This window comes from Oreochromis niloticus, linkage group LG7 (genome assembly GCF_001858045.2).
Source record: "Oreochromis niloticus isolate F11D_XX linkage group LG7, O_niloticus_UMD_NMBU, whole genome shotgun sequence".
In the NCBI taxonomy this organism is placed as follows: Eukaryota; Metazoa; Chordata; class Actinopteri; order Cichliformes; family Cichlidae; genus Oreochromis; species Oreochromis niloticus.
The window spans coordinates 38,306,686-38,330,489 of NC_031972.2; the positions used below are offsets into that span (position 1 = coordinate 38,306,686).

Sequence of the window (23,804 nt, forward strand, 5' to 3'; positions counted from 1 at the left end):
GGTGTTTATTGAGATAATTTCACGATTTTCAGCGCAGTGTGCCACTCTCTCTCTGCTGATAGAGTGAAGGGAGCTCACCCAACAGTGTCTGCCTCTCGCTTTCTCTCATCTATATGCCAGTAATCATTAAAATAAGATATTTATGTTATTTATATATCTATATAGTGTTTATTTTATTACACTTTGGATTCCATTGTTTAGGTGCTTGGATAGTCTACATTAGTTTTCACAATCCACAGCAAAAATAACAATGAAAGAGAGTGTATTAAATCAAAGCAGTTGCATGATAAGCGTTAATTTAGTAATTACAAGACAAAATGTGAATCCTGGTCATTTCTGTTATACATCAAAGACGTATAACAGAAATGACTTGACTGTCAGGTGCTTGTGCTTTTGACTGTTAAGTAGATTAAAGTTAGTATGGTTTGCTAGGTCTAACATGAGAACTGTTATCAAAAAGTCAAGTATCAAGCTCATAGCCAGATGGAAAGAGACAGAGTTGGTTCTTCGAAGAAACTCTTACAGACCTATCAACAAAATTGCTAATATGATGAAAGTCATTTTTCAGGCTCATAATGGACATTTTGCAGACAGATAAAATGATCTGTCTTCTTTATAGTGCTCAGTGAGCCTGTGTCTTCTTATTTGTCAAAAATATAGTTTTTCTGTTATTTTTAATAATTTGTTGAACAAAAATGATTCAGTAATTATTATTATTAATGTATTTTTTGGAGTTTGCCTACTTCCCTTTAGCATAAATCATTAACTCAGTCAAGTGTTTCTTACATAAACTTTACAATTTTTACAATTTCATCTAAGAGAACAACATTCAGTCTGTTTTTGACTGAAAAAGCCTTTCCCTCTTGTGCTTTTCTTATTGGCAGGCTGACAAGGTTCTGTTATTCAGGTCCTTTTCCCCTTCAGAAAGATATGTTTCGTTGTCAGACTCTACCGTTTCCTTCACACACTGCAGCAGGTGACTGTAGACCTTGTTCTTATCTGGTGATCTGCTGTGAGCTGGAGAACCATTGCAAAAGGAACCTGTAGCAAATGGAGAATAATGGAGCAGAAACCTCTAAGCCAAACTCATTGAAGGACTATGGTTTCCAGCTGCAGCCCAACGTGATAGTTAGAGAATGGTTTTCGACAAACACTGCAGTCACAACCAAGGAGTAGTCTGTCAGAATTTCTCCTTCAGCCACTCAGTGACGCCTTCAGTTCCTGTTTCAATAAACTCTGTTTGCGGTAGGCATGTGACCTCAGCTTCTTTATTGTAGTTAATCAATTTACAGCACACTCTTACATGCCTCACTCGATGTTATTGATTTATAGTTGACAGAGGGAGCAGTTTAAAAAAAAAAAAAAATACAAGTTAGAAAAAGTAGAATAACAAATCATTGTGGTGAGAGAAATAAACATGAAGATCACCGTGAAAATTGAAAATAAAATACAAATTAAGCTATTTTATATCTCATTGTACCACCTTGTGTCACAGATGAGATGGAGCCTCTAATGTGCAGTAATCTTGTTCTTCAAACTCTTTCCAACATTTAGCAGATAAGCTATTTTGGTTTCATCAGTTTTTGGTTCACCAGTAGTTTATTTTTAGTTTATTTGGCACTTAACAGCGTACACTATATTGCTCTACTTGTGCCAGGTGACCAGATCCTTAGGGTGGACCAATTTTTGCGCAGTGTGTTTTAGGGTTTGAAAGCCACAGAGACGAGATACTTAAAGAAGATGGATCCCAGCTCTTCTGATACTGCTGGGATCACTAAAGGTTGTCGCTCAGGCAGCAGCTATCCTTATCTCTCTCTGGAGCATTCTTTAGGTGCCTTCCCAGCTTTCACAACTGTCCAACTGGGATAACCAAATTTACTCAGGGCCTTCATGATATGATGTTCAAAAAGACTGTTTATAAGGTTGGGGAAACCTGCAGTCAGCTGAGACCGAACAAGTCCTTAGATGAGTGATGAAATGTGACCTCCAGATGAACAGAATGTACTTCTTTGGAAGTAATTAAGTAGTAAACCTTAACATTAGCTGTTCAACTATGAACAATTACCCAATAGCCCCAATAGCGACATTAGCCATCTGTCGCCATTACCGTGGGAACTAGCAGACTGCAGTTAGATAACAGATGGATAATTATTGCTGGCTGAATGGGTCACGCATTGGGCTATGGGAGAGTGGATTATGTACATATGGGGATCCGGGCGGATTGGTGGTTGTACAGAGCAACAGAGGAACCGTAGCTGAACAGAGCAGAGAGTCAAGAGTGTGGAGAACAAATCAGAGCAAATAAACTTCAGACCTGAAAAGCAGAACTGGAGAGCTGTTGACTGAGGTTTGCTGACAAGGTGACAGATGTGGACAAAATGATAAACTTCACCTTTTTTACTTTTGCAATAGTTTATTAAAAAGTGTTTATGTCATCACAGCCAGCTGTAGAGGTCAGTGTTAAAATAATGGCAGTGACCGGTTAAATCTTGGATAGTAAGTGCTGTCAAAAAAAAATAAAAATGTAATTAATTAATTAAAATATATATGTAAAAGGTGCCACGTGTGTTGACTATTGTTGTGATGTGGTGCTTACATAAATAAAATTCAATTTACTTCAATGTTTTAGCATAACTAATACCACAGTTCCATCAAATTTCATTTTCAACTTTTCCTTTTTACATGAATTTTTCTTACTCTTGTGTAGGGATGCAACGATGCCAATTTTTTCAAACCGATCCGATACCGATACTTGGATCTGAGTACTTGCCGATACCGAGTACAAAAACCGATACTTCTGCCACACACAAGTTAAAGTTAACCGGTAGTAAAGAAACGACCCCACACAGCTCTTTAACACAAACGAAACGTTTACTGAACGTAAGGGCAGAGACAAATACTGTACAACACATCCCTTTTTTAAACTCAAATGATATTCCAATTCCTTAACCAAATGAAATACACTGTATAAATGAAATAATTCCCTTTCAAATTATATTAAACAACCCAACTTATGTTATCACCTTTTGGTAAGTGACTCACTAATATACACTCCAAAACACGTTATATAAATCCACTAAACATACAATATTCACACATGGGCCCCACACACACTCACATTCACACTTGTTGCAGGCCTGTTTGCTGCTCACGCCGGACGATGGAGAAAAATCCTCTTCTGCCCAGTAAGAGCACAAAAGTCTGACTTACAGTTCCGTTGCTCGGTAGGTCGCCGTTCACCAGTCCCACACTGAATCCACTCCCTGTGGACCCGATGCTGTCTCTGCTACAGCGCGTTAGCCAGTCACTGTCCAGCTCTCCGACAGTCCATAGCAGCTGCCTCCGTGGCGCAGCCAAGCAGTCCGGGCTAGCCTTTAGCCTCGGCGGTCATGGCTGGAAACACAGTTTTCCACGGACGGTGGTGCGACCGTTGAAACAAAAAGTCACTTCACCCACACTCTGTTGCGAAGCTCTCACACAGTTAGCTTTCTAGTCACCAGTGATGGGAATAACGGCGTTACAAGTAACGGCGTTACTAACGGCGTTACTTTTTTCAGTAACGAGTAATCTAACTAATTACTATTCCTATCGTTACAACGCCGTTACAGTTACTAACAAGGTAACGCGGTCCGTTACTATTTTTCAACAAACAGTTGAAGCTGTGTTCAGTTCACCGCATCTTATATCAGCTGCAGGAAGTAGCTGTAAGTAATCTGGGCGCTACAGCTTTAAGCAGCTGCGCGCTCCCGCACAGACGGTAATCACGATCACTGTCTAGCACAACACCTGGAGCTAAGGAGGCAAAACAATCGCATGAGTGCTGCTGTTTGACTGAGGAAGAATAAAGTAGTCGTGGTAAGCCGATCACATGACCACTTAAAGACAAAGCAACAAGGTGCTAGTTTATAAATTGTGTCGATAGGCCACGTAAAACCAGAGTCATGATAAACGATATATACGCGGCGTTTTTTCCTCAATAGTTTCGCCACGTTAGCGCTAGCAAGCACTCTCTGCTTATGAGCAAAAAAACAAAACAAAACAGGGGAAGTTTTAGGAGTGACGGAGAGAGAAAGAGAGAGGGAGAGAGAGAAAGAGGGAGAGAGAAAGAGAGAGGGAGAGAGAGCAGGAAAAGAGAGAGAGAGAAAGAGAGAGCGAGTTTTGAGATGTGAGATTTGTGACGTTTAGCATGTTTGGAGTGTGTAGTTAATGTGTTGTCTTGTGTAGTTAGTGTGTAGTGTTGTGGATAGTTTTGTGTTGTGTGTCAGAACAATGAGGCGACTGCTGTCTCCAGGTAGAAACAGCAGTGATACACCTGCTGCTGTCAGACCTGCAGGTATCAGGCTGTGATGTTCTCCTTTATAGTGGACAGAAATGATTTTTTTGGAGTGGCACAAATAATTTGTGGCATCTTATTGAAGAACAGCTGATTGTTCTGTAAATAGTTTGAAATGGTTATTTAAAAAAAGGGTAAAAGGTAAATGGATGCAAATAACTTTGTTGTTTGCAAAACTTGTGCATAGGATTTTAAAATTGACAATTAATATTTGCATTTGAAGTTATAAAATATGATTCATTAAACATGTTTATGGTTGTTACAGTAAAAATATAACTTTTTCTACTCTGATTTTATGTTTTTTGTCTGATTTTAGATCAATTCTGGTTATACAGTATGACAAAATGAGAACATAACTGTAAATTCAGGCACGTGAGGTTGCGCTAAAAAGAATGATACCAAACAAGGCAAAGCAAATAGTTTTTAAAGGTAAAATGTGGAGAGAAAATCAAGAGTAGTAAAAAAATGGCCAATTATACCCTGGACGCCAGAGGGTTAAACGTTCTTTGTTTTTTTTTTTAAGTAACGCAATAGTTACTTTTCCAAGTAATTAATTACTTTTAGAATATTGTAACTCAGTTACTAACTCAGTTACTTTTTTGAAGAAGTAACTAGTAACTATAATTGAATTACTATTTGAAAGTAACTTGCCCAACACTGCTAGTCACACACTCTTTTGTGCAAGTTAACCTCAGTAAAACTAGCCGAGTCTCTCACTTTGGTTCAGCTAACCTCGTGCATCTCTCCATGCCGTTCTCTTCTGTGAACTGTGAACACCTTATGTGGCGTTCAAGTCCATGGGAATTATGAGTATCTACTACCAAATTCCCATCCGGGCTACATTAGTATCGGTTCATGGTATCGGTTGACTTTTACGAGTATGAGTACGCACACATTTTACAGTATCGGCACCGATACCCGATACCAGTATCGGGATCGGTGCATCCCTACTCTTGTGATACTAGAAATGGATACAGCATAAAAAACAAGTACACAAAAAGGTAATTGAATAAGATTAGTTAAAAAAAAAAAATAGCAAAAGACAGAGGGGTGGGCATTTTTCTATATCCCAGTTCTTCTACCCCATTACTCCATTGTTGAAATAGGGGAAAGGAAATGCATGAATATTAACTTTTAAAACGCACGTGCACACACAACATGAACTATTTACATCCAAGCTGAGGGAGTGCCATATTGTGTATAAACAGTTTAATTAAAGGATATATTTTATTATCTTAATTGATAAGATATATAACCAAATGTGTGATTAGTAACAATGTTTTCTAATTGTTTTTTGTTCTTTTTTTACTTGTGTTAAGCAAAAATGTATTGATGGGTTGGTCCTAAAAAAGAGGCTCTTACGCCTCTCAAATGGCTGAGAGCTCTTTCAAATAGAAAGAGTAAAGTAGTAAAACACAGAAAAATGTATCAAATCAGAGAGAGAGCATAAGTCTATTTTAGCAGGAGTGGGGCCGCTGGATGTTTGCCCGGTGCCGTAGCGGTCATGTCAGTGGGGAGATCATGGGGTTTCTCTGTGAATTTCACATTCCCATGGCAGTGTGCTAGGTGCTTGCTCAGATTTCAAGTTCAATTTTTCGTTTTGTTTTCATGTAACCCCTTCTGCTGGGATTACTCATGTAGTAGCATTCCAATAGCTCCCTATTCTCATTCCTTTTCCACTCAAGTCTTCTTGCTCCAGTAACCCACTTCTCATCAGTGTGTCCTGGTTCCTCAACACTTGACGCAGATCTTGTTAATCCAACGTCTGAGTAATTAAAATATTTTTTCTAAGTTCTATTATAAATAAATTATATAAGTTCTATTATAAATCGCAGTTCTTTATATTTCTGTATTCAACATGCCCATGCAAATGAAATACCACATTCTCTGTTTGCATTTGTTTGATGTGTTATATTCAACACATGTTGCATGTATGTAGCATAACGGTCACCACAACTTTTATCCGTGGTGGAATTATGTTTGAATCACCCCAAAGTATGGAATGAAGAATTTGAAAACCACCCACAAGGCAGGTTGACTTTAAGCTTATACTTGATTTGTTTTTCCATTCATACTGCCACTTCCTCATCTTAAACTCTCACTTTATAATAATTATGCCCTTCTCTGCCATCACTCTCTCATTTCTCTCTGTGCTTCATTTTTGTCTTTCTTAGGTCAATAAGCAGCAGCTACAGGCAGTAAAGGAGCGTTTTCTTGCTTTCCTCAATGGTGAAACTCAAATTGTGGCTGATGAAGCTTTCTGCAACGCTGTGAGAAGCTACTATGAGGTAAGGTGATTGAGTGAGTTTTGTAAAACACAACAAATGTGATTTTAGCTTTACAATTCTATGGCAGGACTGGGACTCTCTTCAGGCATTGCCTTAATTCCTGTTATGTTGTTTCTGACCCACAAACAGTCTGACAGAAAGGTGTAACCAACCTGACAATATACTCCTATAGTTATTAGACTGTGTCCTCCTTAGTTGCTTTCAACAGAGGTGGTGAATTTTCCCAGTTGGTTGATATTAATGTTGACATGAAACTTCTAGAACTATGTTTATTCTTTGCAAAGCTGACTGAGGCTAGTATGAAACAAAGGATACATTTCTATGCTTATAAACTGCCTTGAATGCTGTAGCAACATATATAAGTAAATCCTATTTTTCCTTTCTACTGAGTTAATGTTATCGATGATGCACTACTTAATTTGAAATGTGAATCTATTTAAACAAGGTAGTAGCAGCAGCATTATAGCCAGCTTTAGTGGCAACAGCTTTCTTGCTTGTTCTACTTCTACGGTTTCAAGCACAGATAAGCAGACGGATAACTCCAACATCTGACAGGCCTATTGTCTCATTTATTAAGACGTTTCCTTCAAAATGCTGCCAGAGTAAAACTGAAAGAAATTAACAAACATATCCTGCTCACACTCATTTACATATGTTGCCATATAAACAATGGATATACACTGCAAGCAACAATGTGAAAGTCCTGTTGTATAAATGCTGCCCAAGTATGCATTACACGTGAAAGGTTTTATACAATGTCACAAATCTAGGCAGCTGGGCAACTTTCCTAAGCACAATAATAATGCATCTCTGAGATGCTAATATACAAATGAAATAACGGGCAATGAGACCTAAAGCTACATAGCAGTATGCTAAAAATACTTCCATACAAATCACAAATGTATGTAAAGTATTGAAAATGATAATGACATGTCAACAACTGAAAACACAGGCAGTGCTTTCCAAAAGGTAACAAATAAGGATGGTGTTGGATTCAGATGACTGAACGTGCTTACCGGTGGAACCGGTAACATGGGGCCGAGGAGGACTTGGACAGCTGAGTCGAGGACATTGAAAAGTCTCTTGACTTCCAAATTGATGAAATTTCTACTATCAGATTGCAACAGAAAATCATCATTGACAATGTGGAGGAGGTAAAGCTCCTCCACATGCAAAATGCAGAGAAAGAGCGTCATTAGATATCAGCATTAACGGGACCTCAGTTTGGTGTTTCACAAAGCTGCTGAGCTCAGACCTGCAGAGCTTCTGTTTTAAACACTGAATGTACTCAGCTGCATGAAGCGCACATGAGATTTTCTCTGACACAATTAAAACCTGATACAGGTCAAAGGTCATCACAATTATTAAATGAAAATAACAAATTAGACTTCTATGAAACTTTCTCCTGCTGTTTTTATTTAAAGTTTCCATATTAGCAGGGTGTAGAGTGCTCTGTGAGTGTGATGGATCTAAAACTGTTTAAATCTTCAGTTTTATATCATCCTCAGTCTGATGTTAAAATCTGAAAGGACAGCATTACATTTCTGATATTAGCAGTAACTCTGGGCCTCTGTGTGTGTGCAGCTGATGTTATCTCTGTCTAAAAAGAGGATAAAAAAAAAAAACCCAAACAAAACAAAAACCTAAGGAGTGCTGAATCATTCAAAAACTTTAGACCAGTGGTCTCCAACTCCAGTCCTCGAGAGCTACTGTCCTGCAGCTTTTAGATGCATCCTTGTTCCAACACACCTGAATCAAATGAATGGCTTGTTACTAATCAGTCAGTTTATTTATAAGCACGCATCCTTGTGGGTGGGCTTCGGAAAAGTTAATTTCTGAACATAGCTGTGGTATCATGATCAGAAAAGTCCAGTTGGCAACCATTTCATTCATATGAATCAAAATTGGTCTTGTCTTGGTTATCTTAGGATCGAGCATGCACAGCTTCCAAAAAGAGGAGGGGACATTAATACTCTACTCTTACAGTGTGACTTTTATTGGATTTTCACTCTGGACACTTGACTCCAAAAGGTCTTAACGGAGAAAAATTGACATTTATCCTTTTCAACAACTCCCATTTATTTCAGTACAATATAAGTTTGAGCTTTTCTTTATATTTCTTGTGTGTGTGTAGTATAACGAATGCTTGTGTCCAGCTTGTAATTAAGTAAAGTTCTGCACTGTTTTTAAGAAAAGTGTTCAGTGTAATATGTAATGACTTTTTTTACTTTACATTTTTTGAGTAATGACCCCAACACTGACCACAACAAAAAGGGGAAATACCTCCAACATGCACAAACACTTGAGCATGCAACATGTTGTTAATTTGCCTGATGTATCTTTGATATGCTGCTTAGGTGGTAACTCTCAAAGTGGAGCCAATGAAAACTGATTAGGTATCGACTCGATAAGTGATAACAATAATGGAGTCAAGTTCAGCAGATTCTTATCAATTCACATCCCTAATGGGGGCAAAGTGTCTCTACCTGAACTCCTGGTGTTCTCTGTGGCTGGAACCTGCTAACTTCTGGGGTAGTGTTGGCATCCTCTTCTGACTTCCAGGGCTCAGAGCTGATTTGTGGCTCCGCTGCCTGAGCCAGTGGCGATCTGGGCCTGGTGAGCTTGTTATGCCTCCTCTGTCTCCCTGCAGACATCCTAGTGAGATTCTGTGTAGATGTCAGAGGCTCCTCCGCATCTTCCCCCTCTTCTCTTCTTCCAGAACAAAAAGTGTATCACAAGTCTCTCAAAATTTCAAAAGTCACTATCAATATCAATCGTCAGTCGCTTGCTGCCATAACTCTCACAATTTGCTCCTCGTCCTCAGCAACCAAATGTCATGGGTTGCCATATATTTTTTTGGATTGGTTGGCTGTGTTTAGAAAGTCCAATATTTGTCATGTCTTCCTGCAGTAAACATTAAACCGTGCACAGGAAATATTATGCAGGAAATTCTTTTTCCTACCTCGTGTTTTTCTTGGCACCTGGCTCAAACAGGCTCTCCTCCACAAGCTAACAGGTGGATTTTCAGGTTTCAGTGCAGCTAGCCCAAAATGACCAAGCTAAGGAGACAGAGAGCTATCTCAACAAATTAGAACAACTGTTCATCCACATATGTGAGTTTCATCAACCTGCCACTGTTGGTTAGGATCTTATCCTTATATCCTTTGTGATATGACCTTAATATTAGTATGAATAGCTCTCCATGGACTATAGTGTAGTCTTCTATATTTACATGCTGTCATTTACATTTACGTTTGGATTTCACTTACAACAAAGAGACAGAACAAATAATATCAAAGCCATTCTTTTTATGTAACACATCTTTACTTAGAATTAGTAGAAATAACTACAGGTTCCCAGGTTTTTGGTTTTTTTTTATGCTAAAATCTGTGTTTTCAGTGCTCGTTGCCTTTCCTTTGCAGGGCTTCCTAAAGAGTGAGCGTATTTCCCGGATGGTTCAGAGCGGTGGCTATTCAGCTAATGACTTTCGTGAGGTTTTCAAGAAAAACATTGAGCGCCGTGTCCGCAGCCTTCCTGAGATCGATGGGCTGAGCAAAGAGACTGTGCTCAGTTCCTGGATCGCAAAGTATGATGCTATCTACAGAGGGGATGAGGACCTGTGGCGTCAACCACAGAGGGCACACCTAAGTGCTGTTTCAGAGCTCATCCTTAGTAAAGAGCAACTCTACAAGATGTTCCAGCAGATCCTCAATATCCGCAAGTTTGAGCACCAGCTCTTGTACAATGCCTGCCAGGTGAGCTGCTTGAGGGTGACCGTTACAGCCAGACACACAAACTGAATGCATAATAGTCAATACTTGTAATCTCTGAACAACGTCCATTGCTTAAATGTAAAGAAAAATTCTGTCTTCTGTTCTAATTATTTGCTAGACCTGCTAGATAGAAGATACTAAAATCAGTGGAAAGCCCCTAACTTCTCTCTACAGTAATTATTTTTCTTCTGTGTGTCTTTTTATAACACTTTTCAGTTCCTTTCAGTTCAGGGTTTTTCTCCCTTTTTACATGTTTGGCTTAAATTCAGGATTTAAACATATTCCATGAGAATCAGAATATTATTCTGTTACTTGTACAAATTGTTGTGTCCACACTTTAAATAATTTCTCATGTCACTATGTCACTCAGCATCATTGCTAAAACCAGAAAGATTGTGCATATGCTATTTGCACTTAAAGCAGGGAATGTGTTTGTCTTTATATTTGGAAAAAAAAATTAATGAAAAAAAAATCAGGCGTTAAACTGGAATTCAGCAGGTGTGGGGAAACCTAGAAGGAGTTATACTGGTTCTGTGTGAGGTAAAGAGTCAAAACTCTCTATTTTTACTCTTATATACATGGTGTGATCACCTGACCTGTGCTGCCGTCTATATGCTTCAGTATGTACTTTACCTATGTAAATGTAGAATTCTGTGACTTAATCTAAGCACCATCACTTTAAATCCAAATTCATTTCTGCTACTCTTGATGTAACCTGACTTTGACCATAAACACCACAGCTGCTGTGCAGCAATCCAACACAGTCGTTACTCTACGTTCACCACAGTATGGCAAGCAAACCAGTTTATCTTGCACTAAGCTGCAGGATAAACAGACCAAAAATGCCGTTCCAGATCTTTTTGGCCCTATTTAAACCCCTGGGTATAGAGCTATAAATGGTGCATGAATTACATGTTTTTGCCTCTTTCATCAATTTGTATGTGATAAGCTAAGGTTAGTCATTAATATACTACAACAACATGGGAATAGAGCAGCTGCGAGAGAATTCAGCATTAATGAATCAATGGTACGGAAGTGGAGGAAGCAAGAAGAATGAGTTGAGTAAAGTTTGACTTATCTGTTTTGTTTTCATACATAATGCGCCTTATAATCCGGTGCACATTATGTATGAAAACAGACCCATTCATCGACAGTGCGCCTTATGGTTCTGAAAAAAACCAATCTCTTGCTTTTTATTTCATTATGTCAGCTATGACATTTGTTTGACTCTGCTGAATAAAGTGTGATATGGAGTCTAATGAGCAGATTGTGAGCTCTCCTATCAGTACATCTGATCAGATTTGAATGTAACCACAGAGAACAGGAATACAAAGTAGCACTGAACAATGTGATTAACTTGTTGCATTGAGAAAACAAAACAAACAAACAAAAAAGACTCCTGCACCCTGAAAGTCCATAAAACACACAAACTCATTCATGTCTGTATCAAAAATCTTAAGATTCAGATTGGGGTTTATAGATTGGTTCAATCATTTGTGCCATTAAATTTTTTTTTTAAATAAATAGGTTGATTAAAGGAAAATAACATGACTGAATTGTGAACAACCATCCACACACTTCCTCCTCATCCTTTAGGGCAGGTTCAGAGCCAGGAAAAAAATGGGAGAAAGAATTGTTGTTGTGTTTTTTTTTTTTAAAGCAACGGTTCACACGCTCGAGTTTCCTTATTTTTTACATCTAATGACGTTTCGAGCACACCTGAAACACCAAGCAGCACCATCTTAACTAAACTTTGAACAGTCAACAGTCAGCAACGTCCAATCAAGAACCAAATATTATATTGGACAAACAACAAGTGAAAAATCATCATTGACGTGTCTGTTGTTTGGCCTACATAAGATCTAATAATGTTGTATGTTGACGAACATTAGTTTTTATAGGTGTATATAAAAACAAAAAAAAACAAACAAAAAAAACATTGCATGCATGACAAGGAGCTTCCTTGTTTTGATGTCAGGGCCTTCTATCTCCACTTTCAGCCAGTTGATTATCCCAGCAGGGTATCTGATGACTAGCAGGGACGTAGGTGTTTATTGCCTGGATCTTGTTCTTCCCATTTATCTGACTCCTCAGGACTTGCCTCACTTTCTGCAAGTATTTGGTGGTTGTTGTTTTCCTCCTGGCCTCTTCGTGGTTCCTGGTTGCCCGTGGGAAATCCCCTCAGTCCTTCCCTCTCAATAAGCTGTCTAATTTAAACAATATATAAGACCAAGTTAACAGTTTATCCGGATATGACACATTGGTGGAAAGAGCAGCTACAAAGTTTCCTTTTCTTCATGTCTGAGTTTGTTGATTAACGTACGTGTGTGTGTGTGTGTGTGTGTGTGGCGGGGGGGGGGTAAATATATTATATGGCATGTTTTTCACAGGCTTGACATCCTGCTGAACCTCTCACATCCTCTTTTTTTTCTCCCTTCTTTTTCAGCTCGATAGCATGGATGAGCAGGCAGCTCAGATCCGTAGAGAGCTGGATGGAAGGTTACAATTGGCCGAAAAGATTGCCAAGGTAAGAATCTGTCAGAAGTGCAATAAAAGATTCAACTCATTCAAACTTTTCCATTCTCCCATACAGCTCTGATAAGTTCAGGGCACACATGGGTACAAACAGTTTTATTCCCCACATGCCCCCTTGTTTGAATTGATCGGCAGTTGAATGGGACTGCTCCCTTCTGGAAATCAACATTGTCTGGCCTTCAATTAGCCTTTCTGGGTGTGTCTCATTGATTAGCAACTGGTCCATTTGTTCTGCTTGACGCTCATGGAGTGCAGTTATTTATTTATTTATTTATTTTTTTAATCAGTAGGCGTGAATATGTCAGTTTCTGGTGCCGTCCAGCTCTTCATCCTTGAGACTCTGTCTTGGATGTCTACGACTCTGTGATGGTTGCTGGATCTTTTTCAGGGAGGTTGCTGTGGTCTGCTCTAACTCCACTAGCCACTAAGCTTTGTTGGAATGGATTGCATCCATCCTAGTATTCTCCCAGTATTGCTCCATCTTGGTGGGGCTGTTCTCATATTGTTCCTCTGCCATTGAGAGTACACCTTGGTTCAGCTGGTTATTTCTCCTGGCTGAAGCTTAAACTATTATTAATTTTTTAATGTTTATTTTAATCTACACTGACTCACTTCATTCGTTGTTTTAAGTACTAATTGATTACTTGCATCCAGAAAATGTCACATGACTTTTATTTCCTAAAAGACACACGTCCAATGTTGACGTTTACGTTAAAATGAACTTTAATGTATGTTGTGTTTCCTTCAGGAACGGAAATACCCAAAGTTTGTCTCTGCTGACATGGAGGCTCTGTATGTGGAGGAGCTGCGATCATCTGTCAACCTACTGATGGCAAATTTGGAGAGTCTGCCTGTGTCTAAAGGAGGTCCAGACTTCAAACAGAAGCTCAAACGCTCCACCATAAATAACACCTTTCTAGATCTTGGAGATGAGGGAGTTCTGTCTAAGTCAGACATCGTCTTGTCTTTCACTCTGGAGGTGTGTTTGGGTTGATAGAAATATCTGCTGGTAACTTGCTCACAAAATACAGTGCTGTGAAAAGCTAATTGCCCCCTTCACTATTTATTATGCCTGTGACAGACATGCAAAAAAATATTTTAGATCATTAAACACATTTTAATTTTTTTTTGGACAAAGATATCCTGAGTAGATTAAAATTCTGTTTTAAATGTATGATTTGAAATCTAGGTAATCCTAGGATACTTCATGACCTTTAGTTCATTCATTCAAAACTCTTCCAGCTGGGTGTGTTTCCTCTTTCTGTTACTTCTTCAAAGAGAAAGTGTCAGTGGTAAAAGCTGGTGGTGTGAATGGGTTACTCTGGGTTGAAAACTGAGTTTGTTTGTTGTTCTGTTTGTTGGTGCCAAACCTCTGTTGATTTTCTCAGATTGTAATCATGGAGGTCCAGGGCCTGAAGTCAGTGGCCCCAAACCGTATGGTTTACTGTACCATGGAGGTAGAAGGAGAAGAAAAGCTACAGACCGACCAAGTAGAAGCCTCAAGACCACAGTGAGTTAATCTTCCTGATCTGTTCAGACCAGGGGTGGGCAGTTATTTTACCAAGGGACCACATGTGAAATTGTGACTGTTGTGGAGGTCTGCAGCAATAAGCTGAACTCAGTTCTGCTCCATGTTATTTCATCTCCTGTTGAACTTATTACTGCAGCCCTCTACAACAGTTCCAGTTTCTCATGTGGTCTCTTGGGAAAATGAATTACCCACACTTGATTTAGGCTGTTTAGAATACCCAGATCTCAATTTTGGCCACCCAAGTTTGTGAATGTTATAATCTGAGAACAAAGGAGTTTCAAACTGATACCATAGGTGTATCTACTAAAAGTCTTGGACAGTTCAGTGACCTCGACCTCATGGTCAAGGTAAGAGGTCAAGTTTTCTGAAAATTTTGTGAATACGATAACTTGAGAAGGGAAGAGTGAAAAGAGAAGGGGAAGGGGACAAATTGCTGTACAGTCCCATATACAGTGGGGCTAACTACATCAGACTAAACTCACAATTCCAGCTTCTAATCTTTAAGTGTCAATTTTAGCTGCACAGTTTGTTGGTCCATTAATAAAATGGGCTGATACTATCCCAGGCAGAATTCTGTTAGAATATTCTTTTCAATTTAATTTCACAATAAAGGGTTGAGAGGAAATTACAGGAGACCAACCAAGTTTATTCAGTTCAGGTCAGAACCAAAATGAATGGAAAAAGGGAGAAACCTAGACAGACTGGAGCAATAAAAGTCATGCTGTGCAGATTAATGACCACCTAGACAAGAGGGAACATGACAAAGTTGTGCAGAAAAAAATAAGTACAATAATTATAACCTCTGGGACTGAATTTGAAGCGAGTTGGTGGAAAAGTCCCAAAAAACACTCCAAAAATGAGTAAATTCCAGTGAATTTCAATGTTAAAATTTCTAATTATGTCTAATTTTACAGTTGCGTCTTTTAAAAAAATCATTCTTTCTGTGAGTTCCATAAGGACGTGGATTTTAAAAAATAAATAAAATGTAACTAATTTAAGTCTCATATAACCTTAAATTTTTCTTTATTATGGAGGTGGTTGCTTCGACTAACAGGCATTTTTAATACAATTATCTGACAAATAATGTGGCTTGCTGTGCGGTTAGCAGCCAAGGCAGTACCAAGATGGTGTGGTTGTCGAACATTTAGTTGTGAGGCAGCAAAAAGGCTGCTAATGTTAGCAGGCCCATCAAGCTCAAGTTAAATCTGTTTATCTTCAATTCCTCACTGTCCCAGTGTCTGTGGCAGTAGGTCAACAGCAGTGTCAACCTACAACTTTACAAATCATTAAAATTCTCATGTCTTTCAGGTGGGGGACTCAGGGGGACTTCACCACAACTCACCCTCTGCCTTCAGTTAAAGTGAAGCTCTTCCTAGAGAGCACCGGGGTCTTAGCTTTGGACGACAAGGAGCTGGGCAAGGTGAATAAACCTAAAACCTATTATTGTGGTTTATTAAAATGTAGTATGTAATGTTTAGTAGATAATATTTACTTGTTTAGAAAAGTTCTCTATATAAAGATAATTAACTACAGTGAAATGATCAAAATGAAAATAATTGTGTAATTTAGTCTGCATTAGTTACATTGTCATTTTAGGCATAGTGTTATTGATAATAAATGTGACTTTAGATACAACATTTCTTCAATTTCATTTCTCTGTTGTGAGTTTGTTGTTTTTTTCATTTCCAAACTTTGATAATGAATTGATATTTGTCTCCAGGTTATCCACGTTTATCAATGAGTATAGTGTGATACATTCATCAAAGTTGTTTAAAACTTTGAGACAACCTTAATGTTGTATCAAAGATGGGTTTTTTGCTCAGAAACCTGGGTGACTGCTACTTTTTTTTAACCACTTGACCATAATAGGCTGATTGGGTAATGTTGTCACCCTGCTGGGGAGCGGATAGGCAGGAAACATTGGCACCCAAGATTGTGAATGCGGTAACTTGAGAACAAAGTGATGTAGAATTTTGAAATTGGTACCATAGGTGTACCTGTTAGAGGGCTGTGGGTACCAAGACTTCCTAAGACTTCTTCTGACAATCAGAAATTGAAGAAACACTAGACAAGGGGAAAAAAAGTCCAGTTACCTAGCACTTCCAGATACACTATAACTGATAAGTCTGTACAGGCTACTGGCAGAAGGCCAAAAGTCTCTCAAAAGCAAAACAGGGTCAGAATAATTTCAGAGGTCTTAAAAAATTTGTTTGGAGAAAAAAAGCCATCAGTGAAGGTTTAGAGAATTTGATTGGCAGGTGAGAGACATATTTTGTCAGACAACTGCAAGTTCAAAAAGCTTCAGATGTTATTTGTAATTTTGTAGAACATTTGTGGTTCACACATATCTACAAGATCCAAACACATTGTTGTTGTATACAAGTTAAATCCTGATTATGCTGAATTCACTGTTCACAGTGTGTTTATGGAGGAGATATTGAAGGTCAGGGAAGTCAAAGCACAGTGAAAACAATGACTGACGGTTGCTGGTTGGAAGTTTCTTTTTTTCTCCCGGACTCCATAAAAGAAACTTCCTACTGCATGAGATCAGCTGTGATTGGTACATATAAGCATGTGGTCAGGTGCCAATTTAGGGAATGCTTGATTTGGTTTTCCTTCTAGTTCTATTGATGAAGCATGTGATTTTAATACTGCTTGAACATATTCATTTAATTTTGGGAAGTCGAAATCAAGATTAAAATTTGATCATTTAGTCTTGCCCTAGATAAATAGTCAACGAGCTAATACAGTCTTATCATATGTGGAGGGATTTAATGAAAAAAATTGTGTAATGTTTTTTTGTAACTCCAAAACAAAATTCCAGACGGACCAGTGAACAATTTAATTGTTGGCGAGGATGTGGTCATTGTTTGGCAGACCAGGTATTGGCAAAAATCATCAAAAAAGAGCAGAGTACTCTTTGATCCAATGTTCTGAACTGCTCATCTCACAGAAGAGAATGGGAAGAACCACTTATTTCCTCTGCACAAAGCATTTATAGCTTGTCATCCTTTGTACCTCCTCTCTTCTCTTACTGGACATTATATCTTCTGAGATGACAACTGGTGTCATGCACGGTGACGTCCAATCACACAGTCCAGCCACACTTTATCATCCTCTCTCTATTTGACTTACACATACATATACGTGATTTAAAACAAGCTTTAAAAACACTTTAAAATCATATTTTCTTTTTATTCACTTACATAGGAATACTTTCTTTTACTTTTTTCTTTAAATCTCTGGGTTTGCTCATCAGAATATACTCAATACAGTTGCTTTTATTAAATCATACATTTAAAAGATCGGACATTCTTTTACATGAGTGGCTCCTTGGTGTCACTCACCATTCCCATCTTTTTCTCATGACCACTCTCTCACAGCCTCCGAAGTTATCTTTGCATGACACAACTTATCAATTACAAGGTAGCCATGCTTTAAAGCGTAGCCTGATTTACCTCTTTTACTTCAAATCGGACCATAATTTACAAAAACATTATGCTTTATTAAATAAGACTTGAGACTATAAATTTAGTAGGAACTATTAAATAGGTCTTTACTGAGGTCTTAGGTAGGAAGCTGAGGGCTATTTTCCCATAGACTTCTATACATTCTACTCTTTTCTGTAAACCCAAAGGAGATTCTGTCTGCTGGCAAAACATTGGAAAGATACGCAGCAGTTTGGTTTAGGTAGGCAAGATGACAGTGTTTCTTATGCCTTAAAGCGCATTTACCTTCTCTTTTACTCTGAATCAAAGCATAAATTACAAAAACAGCATTATACTGTATTAAATAGGATTTGAAACTATTGACTAAGACTGTAAATTTAATAGAAATGTGTTTACTCATAAGTCATGAAGCTGAGTGCTGTTTTTCTATAGACTTCTATAGAATGGAATATATAGATCTACTTCCTGATCTATTTTGCCATTCCTCCCCTCTCAGGTAATCCTGAACCCGACTACCTATGGACCAAAGCACACAGAGTTCCATCGTATGATTGTCCCCAAGAACAGCCAGGACACGGAGCTGAAAATCAAACTGGCTGTCCGCATGGACAAACCTCCCAACGTGAAGCACAGCGGGTGAGTCACATGCTATACCCTGTTTCATTTTTCTTTTTTGTGGGCGAGGTTTCAGTTGGGGGTTTTTTTCCAAAGTTTTTTACTTCAGTGCTTGACAGTTGGACAGCAAAGAAGTCACAGCCCAGCCCAAGTTTGTAAATGTAATAACTCAAGAAGGAAGTGACTTGACACCATAGGTCTGTCTACTAAAATTCTCTGACAAGTTCAATTCTTGATCTTGTGAATGCGAAAAGTTGAGACCGGAGTCATGTAGGATTTTCAAAATGATACCAACGGTACCTCCACTAAAAATCTAGTGAAACATTCGAACCCCGGTGACCTTGATGTCAGAAGCCAAGTTTTCTGAGGAGAAATTGGTATCATAGGTTTATCATAGGCAATCACTGTAGGCTTAAGTCCTTCGTCTCTATGGAAATAAAACAGTTGTGGCTCAGAGTATAAAAAAAAATCAAAAATATATTTTTTGCAATATAGTACAGTTAGAATGTCATAAAATATTAAAATAAAAAACAAGTGCATGATGGTATCAATCAAACTTATTCACTGTGGCGTGTTTGTAACAAACAAACATGTCACAAATGGTTCATTGAGGAAGGTTTTATTTTGTTTTTTTTATCAACACTTTTTAGCCTGGTTGGTTTTCTCAATGGCAACTAAAATCAGGGTCACTATTCTTTTACAATATTTCTGTGTAGGACCTGTTTGAGTTGTTACTGTGTAGTTTTTATTTTAACCAGAAGATGGAAGCAAATTCTAATTCTCCAACCTGCAAGTGATGCTGAAAGAAATATTTATTTTCTTCTAACATTTCATCTCTCAATTGAGGAGTTTGTTTTTTTATATATATATATGTTGTATTGAGTAAGTTTTTTTTCTTCTTCAAAATTTACAGTAATAATTGTAATTGGTTTTAAACTAACAGTTTTAAATCTTTTCCTTGGAAAAGATGATGCAGAGTCTATGGGCTCAGCAGTTGTCAGTGTTTCCACTCTTTGTGGAAAAAAAACAATCTGTTGGACAATCTGACTTCATGTAACTAAATTCTGATTTATTTTCTGAAAGATAAGAGGAATGAGTCACACCTCTCATTTTGACTCATGGTTTATGACTCAGGCAGAAGCGTGGTTTGTCTAACAATTCTAAGGTCTGTGTTTGCTTTCCAATTCCAGTCTACAAGTCAAAGCATCCTTGGGCGAGATACTGAACCCTAAGTTGCTCATGATGTAGCCTTCAAATTTTAGGCGCTTAGGTATAGAAAGAAGCACTTGTATGAATGTGTTTGTGTATGAATGAGCCTCACACATCTAATGAGCCTCCCGCAGGAGCCGACAAACTGTTCTGTTCTGTACTGTTCATTACAGTAACAATGTGGGAGTCGGGCAGTTTTAATAATTGACTGGCTGGTTGGTAACTGCACTCCATCTGTAGCCTTCTTGGTTTACACAAGGGGTCAGTATTGGTCTCTCTGTTACTTCTGCCTCTCTGGTCCATGTTCAGCTCTTCTCTTTGTTGGTTTTCTGGCATTTGATTTATTAAGGGTTTTGCTGTGCATGCTGCTTTGATGCTGTTCCACCAAGTAACTGAGGTCAGTGTCTTACATGCTGCATTTCTGAGTTTTACCTATAAGATTATCAAAATAACTCCACACATGTCAACGAAATGAGTCCAAAAAGAGTCCAGCTGAAGCACTTCATTACTTCTCTTATAGCAAAGAAAATATAGAAAAATAGAAAAATTGATTCTGTTAAAAGAGATTTTGCATTTGGCACTGTTTTTGGGCTTAAGTTCAGACTGTAAAAAAAGACAGTCAAAAAGTAGTCAAAGTGAATTAAACTCAATTAGGAGACCAACAGATGCAAGAGCACATTTGATGGTCAAAATAAAATGGGCAGGAATACAGATGTAGCAAACGAAATGGAACTACTTTATTTAAATCCCCAAACGTTGATACTGTGCATCTGGACGCAGCGTTTTCTTTATTTCAAATTCAAAATTTTTTTGTATTTTATGTGAACAGTAGAAGAAAACCAGCAGTCTACACTCATTTATCATAAATATGATTCTGTCTTCTCTTAAAGTCAAGTGTGTGTGTGTGTGTGTGTGTGTGTGTGTGTGTGTGTGTGTAAGAACAAAGTTATTTTATGAAAAATGTCACTTTGCTCAGATTCTCCCAGTGAAACCAATTAATTTGCTAAAATCTCATTTTCTTATAATCCAACATGTATTCGTTATTTTAAGGCAGATATTCTTTTAATCTGTCCCTTTGTTAGAAACAAAGGTTGACCATTAGGCATCTGTGTTAGTTTTAAAACATGAACACATCATTTTCTGAAAATGTTTTTTTCTTATTTTAACAAGGAAATGTGTCTTTGTGTTCTCCACATCACCATAAATTGTATTGTGTGAAACAGTATTGATTAATTACTAACTATAAATAACTGACACTTTTTATTTTTGTAAAGAGGAAAAAATAACGTTTTAATGCCTTTTTTTTTCTCCCTAAACATCACCTCTGCGGGAGGCAAAGTATCTATTTTTTATTTGTGCTAAAATAAATGAACTGTATTACGAACTCATTAATGCCGTTGCAGATAATCTGTTCTATCACTTTGTCTTAAAGTATGTGTTTTTTCTTACGATTTATCAAAATCGCAGCAAATCTGCTGAGGTTATAACCAGATTTAAACACAAACCCTTTCTTCATTGTTGTAATATTGGTTCTTTTATTTCAAACAAATGGCAGCTAATATATAAATACAATGAGAATAAGTGTAGTTGCTCAGTGTGTCGACAGACTTTAAAACCCTGAGAGTCTAAATGTCTGGCTAAATGACCAGTTTAAGATGGATGTTTTTGTGCTGTGAGGACTGTTAAATGTCTGCAGTGAACTTTCTGGCATCAGCCGTCCATGTCTTTGGATCCTTGCAGCTGAAGGATGTTTGAAACAGCAGGAAGGAGCAGGACTGACAACCAAATAATTTTCACAAGTGGCTGGCGAACAGTGCCACATGTTAACCTGGAGTCATGCAGAATGGCCCAGATTCTCCATCCAGACACACCACAGCCTTGACTGGAGGCCTTTTCTTTAAGGGCAGGCATCAGGGCTGAAGAAAGAGGTCTCGCCATGGATTGATTTTCCTCACTTGCACTTGCCTGTATCCCACGCTTTAGGAGGCCCAGGAGCAGCCATTGATTGAGAGGCCATGCTGGTCATTCTTCCATTTTGAGCTGCTGTTGTTGTCATGGCCTCTTTCAGCTCAAAACTCATTACTTTAGTTTCACTTTAGATAAAAAATAATTGTTACTAATAATTTGGTATCATATTGTAATATGAGGCATAATAAAAAATAATATCAAAATAATAATTTGGTACAAAGAGGCTCACAAAAGCTTGTAAATATTTTAAATGTAAATGTAGTTTTTGTTCTTTTAGGTTTTGTTTTTCTCGGGGTGGGTTGCATTAAAACACTATATTAAGCTTTTATCTGAAGCAGGAGGAAAATAAATATCTCAAGCAAAACGTTGAAAACAACACTTTCTCCTGAAGTTGTCTATTTCTATACTTGGTTTTTTTGTCATTTGTACCTACAAGCTTCAAGAGCAGTTATTTCCAATTAATAGTAAGCTGCTTTTCCTTCATTTATTGGTGAATTGAAAGAGATATCTACCTAAATGTAAGACGACACAAAATCCAAAGAGTGATTGACTTTAAAGGTTAGTTGTTTATCCAAATTAATACATTTGACATTCAAATGTATTAAACTACAAGAAAAGAAAACATGTATGCTCTTTTATTTTAGAAAATACAAAAACTCCTGCTGAACTCCACAAATCCATTTCACATTTGACAAAGCAGTCTTTCCTCAGGACCCCTTTAGTGGGTCTTCTGGATCTTTCGGTGATATTACAGGATCTTTATCAGCTGCTGGAAAACTTCAAAAAGCTTTTTAACTCTTCAGTGTGAGACTTGCTGTTTGAATTAGAGCTGACAAGCTGTATGTCAAGTATTTTGAAAGTGCGTCCTGTAGGCCAGCAGCAGCCCTCGGTAACATTTTGTAAATGATAGATGGACTGGTTCCTATATAGCGCTTTTCTACTCTGAGCACTAAAAACACTCGTGTGGTGTGTGGGCATGAAAAAGAAAGAAAGAGTAAACCATAAAGTGACACTCTGTCAGCATAATTTTGAGAAGTCCTACTATGTACATTGTTGATGAGCACAAAGCCTGATGAACCAAATTCTACAGACCATTTAAAGAAGAGGACTAATAAGAGTTTCTACTACTTAAATTACTACTTCTGCCACTTTGAAAAAAGTAACTTTGCTTGTTTTTGTGATTTAGAGGAACACATACATTTATAAAAATCCACTGCAACCACAGTTCATCAGGCAAAATGCTTCAGAGTATTTTTTTTATTCTCAAGAATATCTTTATTTAATTTGAGCAGAGTTTCTGAGCCTTTCAGTTAAAGAGATAAGTGGGTTAAGTTTTATGCAAATTTCTCACCTTGGAAAAAATATTTTCTACATGAAAGTCTTACATGATTGAATAGTAAAACTGACAAATTAGGTTAAATAGTTTAAAATAGATGTAAATCCGTTTTAGTCAGGACTATTACGTATGACTTATTTATTTTTAACTATTCCAACTGCTTTAAGTACCCATCAAAATAATTCTAATCTAATCTCATTTTAGCCAGCTTATTTAGCTAGCTAAAATGAGACGTACATAAATGGGTAAAATGAGTGAGTCATCTGTTAAATTAGTGTGTGAAACACAGTACTGCACATGAAGTTCACTTATAGTTTTACAGGAAAAAATGTTTGTAAAAAAGTAATGAGTAACTCACTGTCTTTCTTTGTGCTTCAGATACCTGTACGCTGTGGGACAGAGAGTCTGGAAACGCTGGAAAAAAAGATATTTTGTTCTTGTCCAGGTATGAAACTGGTGAGACGCTGCTCAGATGAATTTGTATGCTGTGATTGATATGGACAGAGGTGTAATACAGCAGCAGCAAAGGGCTGACATTTGAAGGATCTGATTCAAGCAGCGTTTTGGTAGAATGCAGCAGTCACATATGAAAGCTTCAGCCTTCATAGGAAACAGGTTGTCTCAATTTCTTTGAGACTTTTTTTTTTAACTTAAGCTGGCATTAACTTTCTGAGCTTTTGTGACAGGCTACCCCCCACGAGCTTGTAACGTCTTCAGGTATAGATATTGTTTCTCTGCACCTGGAATCAAATGTTTAAAGGCTGTTC

At 37.8% G+C, this 23,804-nt stretch overlaps 1 protein-coding gene across 3 annotated transcripts in view; it reads left to right on the forward strand.

The window, feature by feature from the left end:
- cadps2 (Ca++-dependent secretion activator 2) overlaps positions 1-23,804 on the forward strand; it is a 141,106-nt gene that overhangs the window by 6,784 nt on the left and 110,518 nt on the right. For all 3 annotated transcript variants that reach the window (XM_013276593.3, XM_013276592.3, XM_013276591.3), the window contains exons 2-9: positions 6,508-6,621; positions 10,044-10,376; positions 12,841-12,921; positions 13,678-13,908; positions 14,318-14,439; positions 15,769-15,880; positions 18,406-18,545; positions 23,416-23,482. In XM_013276593.3, the coding sequence (XP_013132047.1) occupies positions 6,508-6,621; positions 10,044-10,376; positions 12,841-12,921; positions 13,678-13,908; positions 14,318-14,439; positions 15,769-15,880; positions 18,406-18,545; positions 23,416-23,482 (1,200 nt within the window). The remainder of the gene's footprint in view (positions 1-6,507; positions 6,622-10,043; positions 10,377-12,840; positions 12,922-13,677; positions 13,909-14,317; positions 14,440-15,768; positions 15,881-18,405; positions 18,546-23,415; positions 23,483-23,804) is intronic.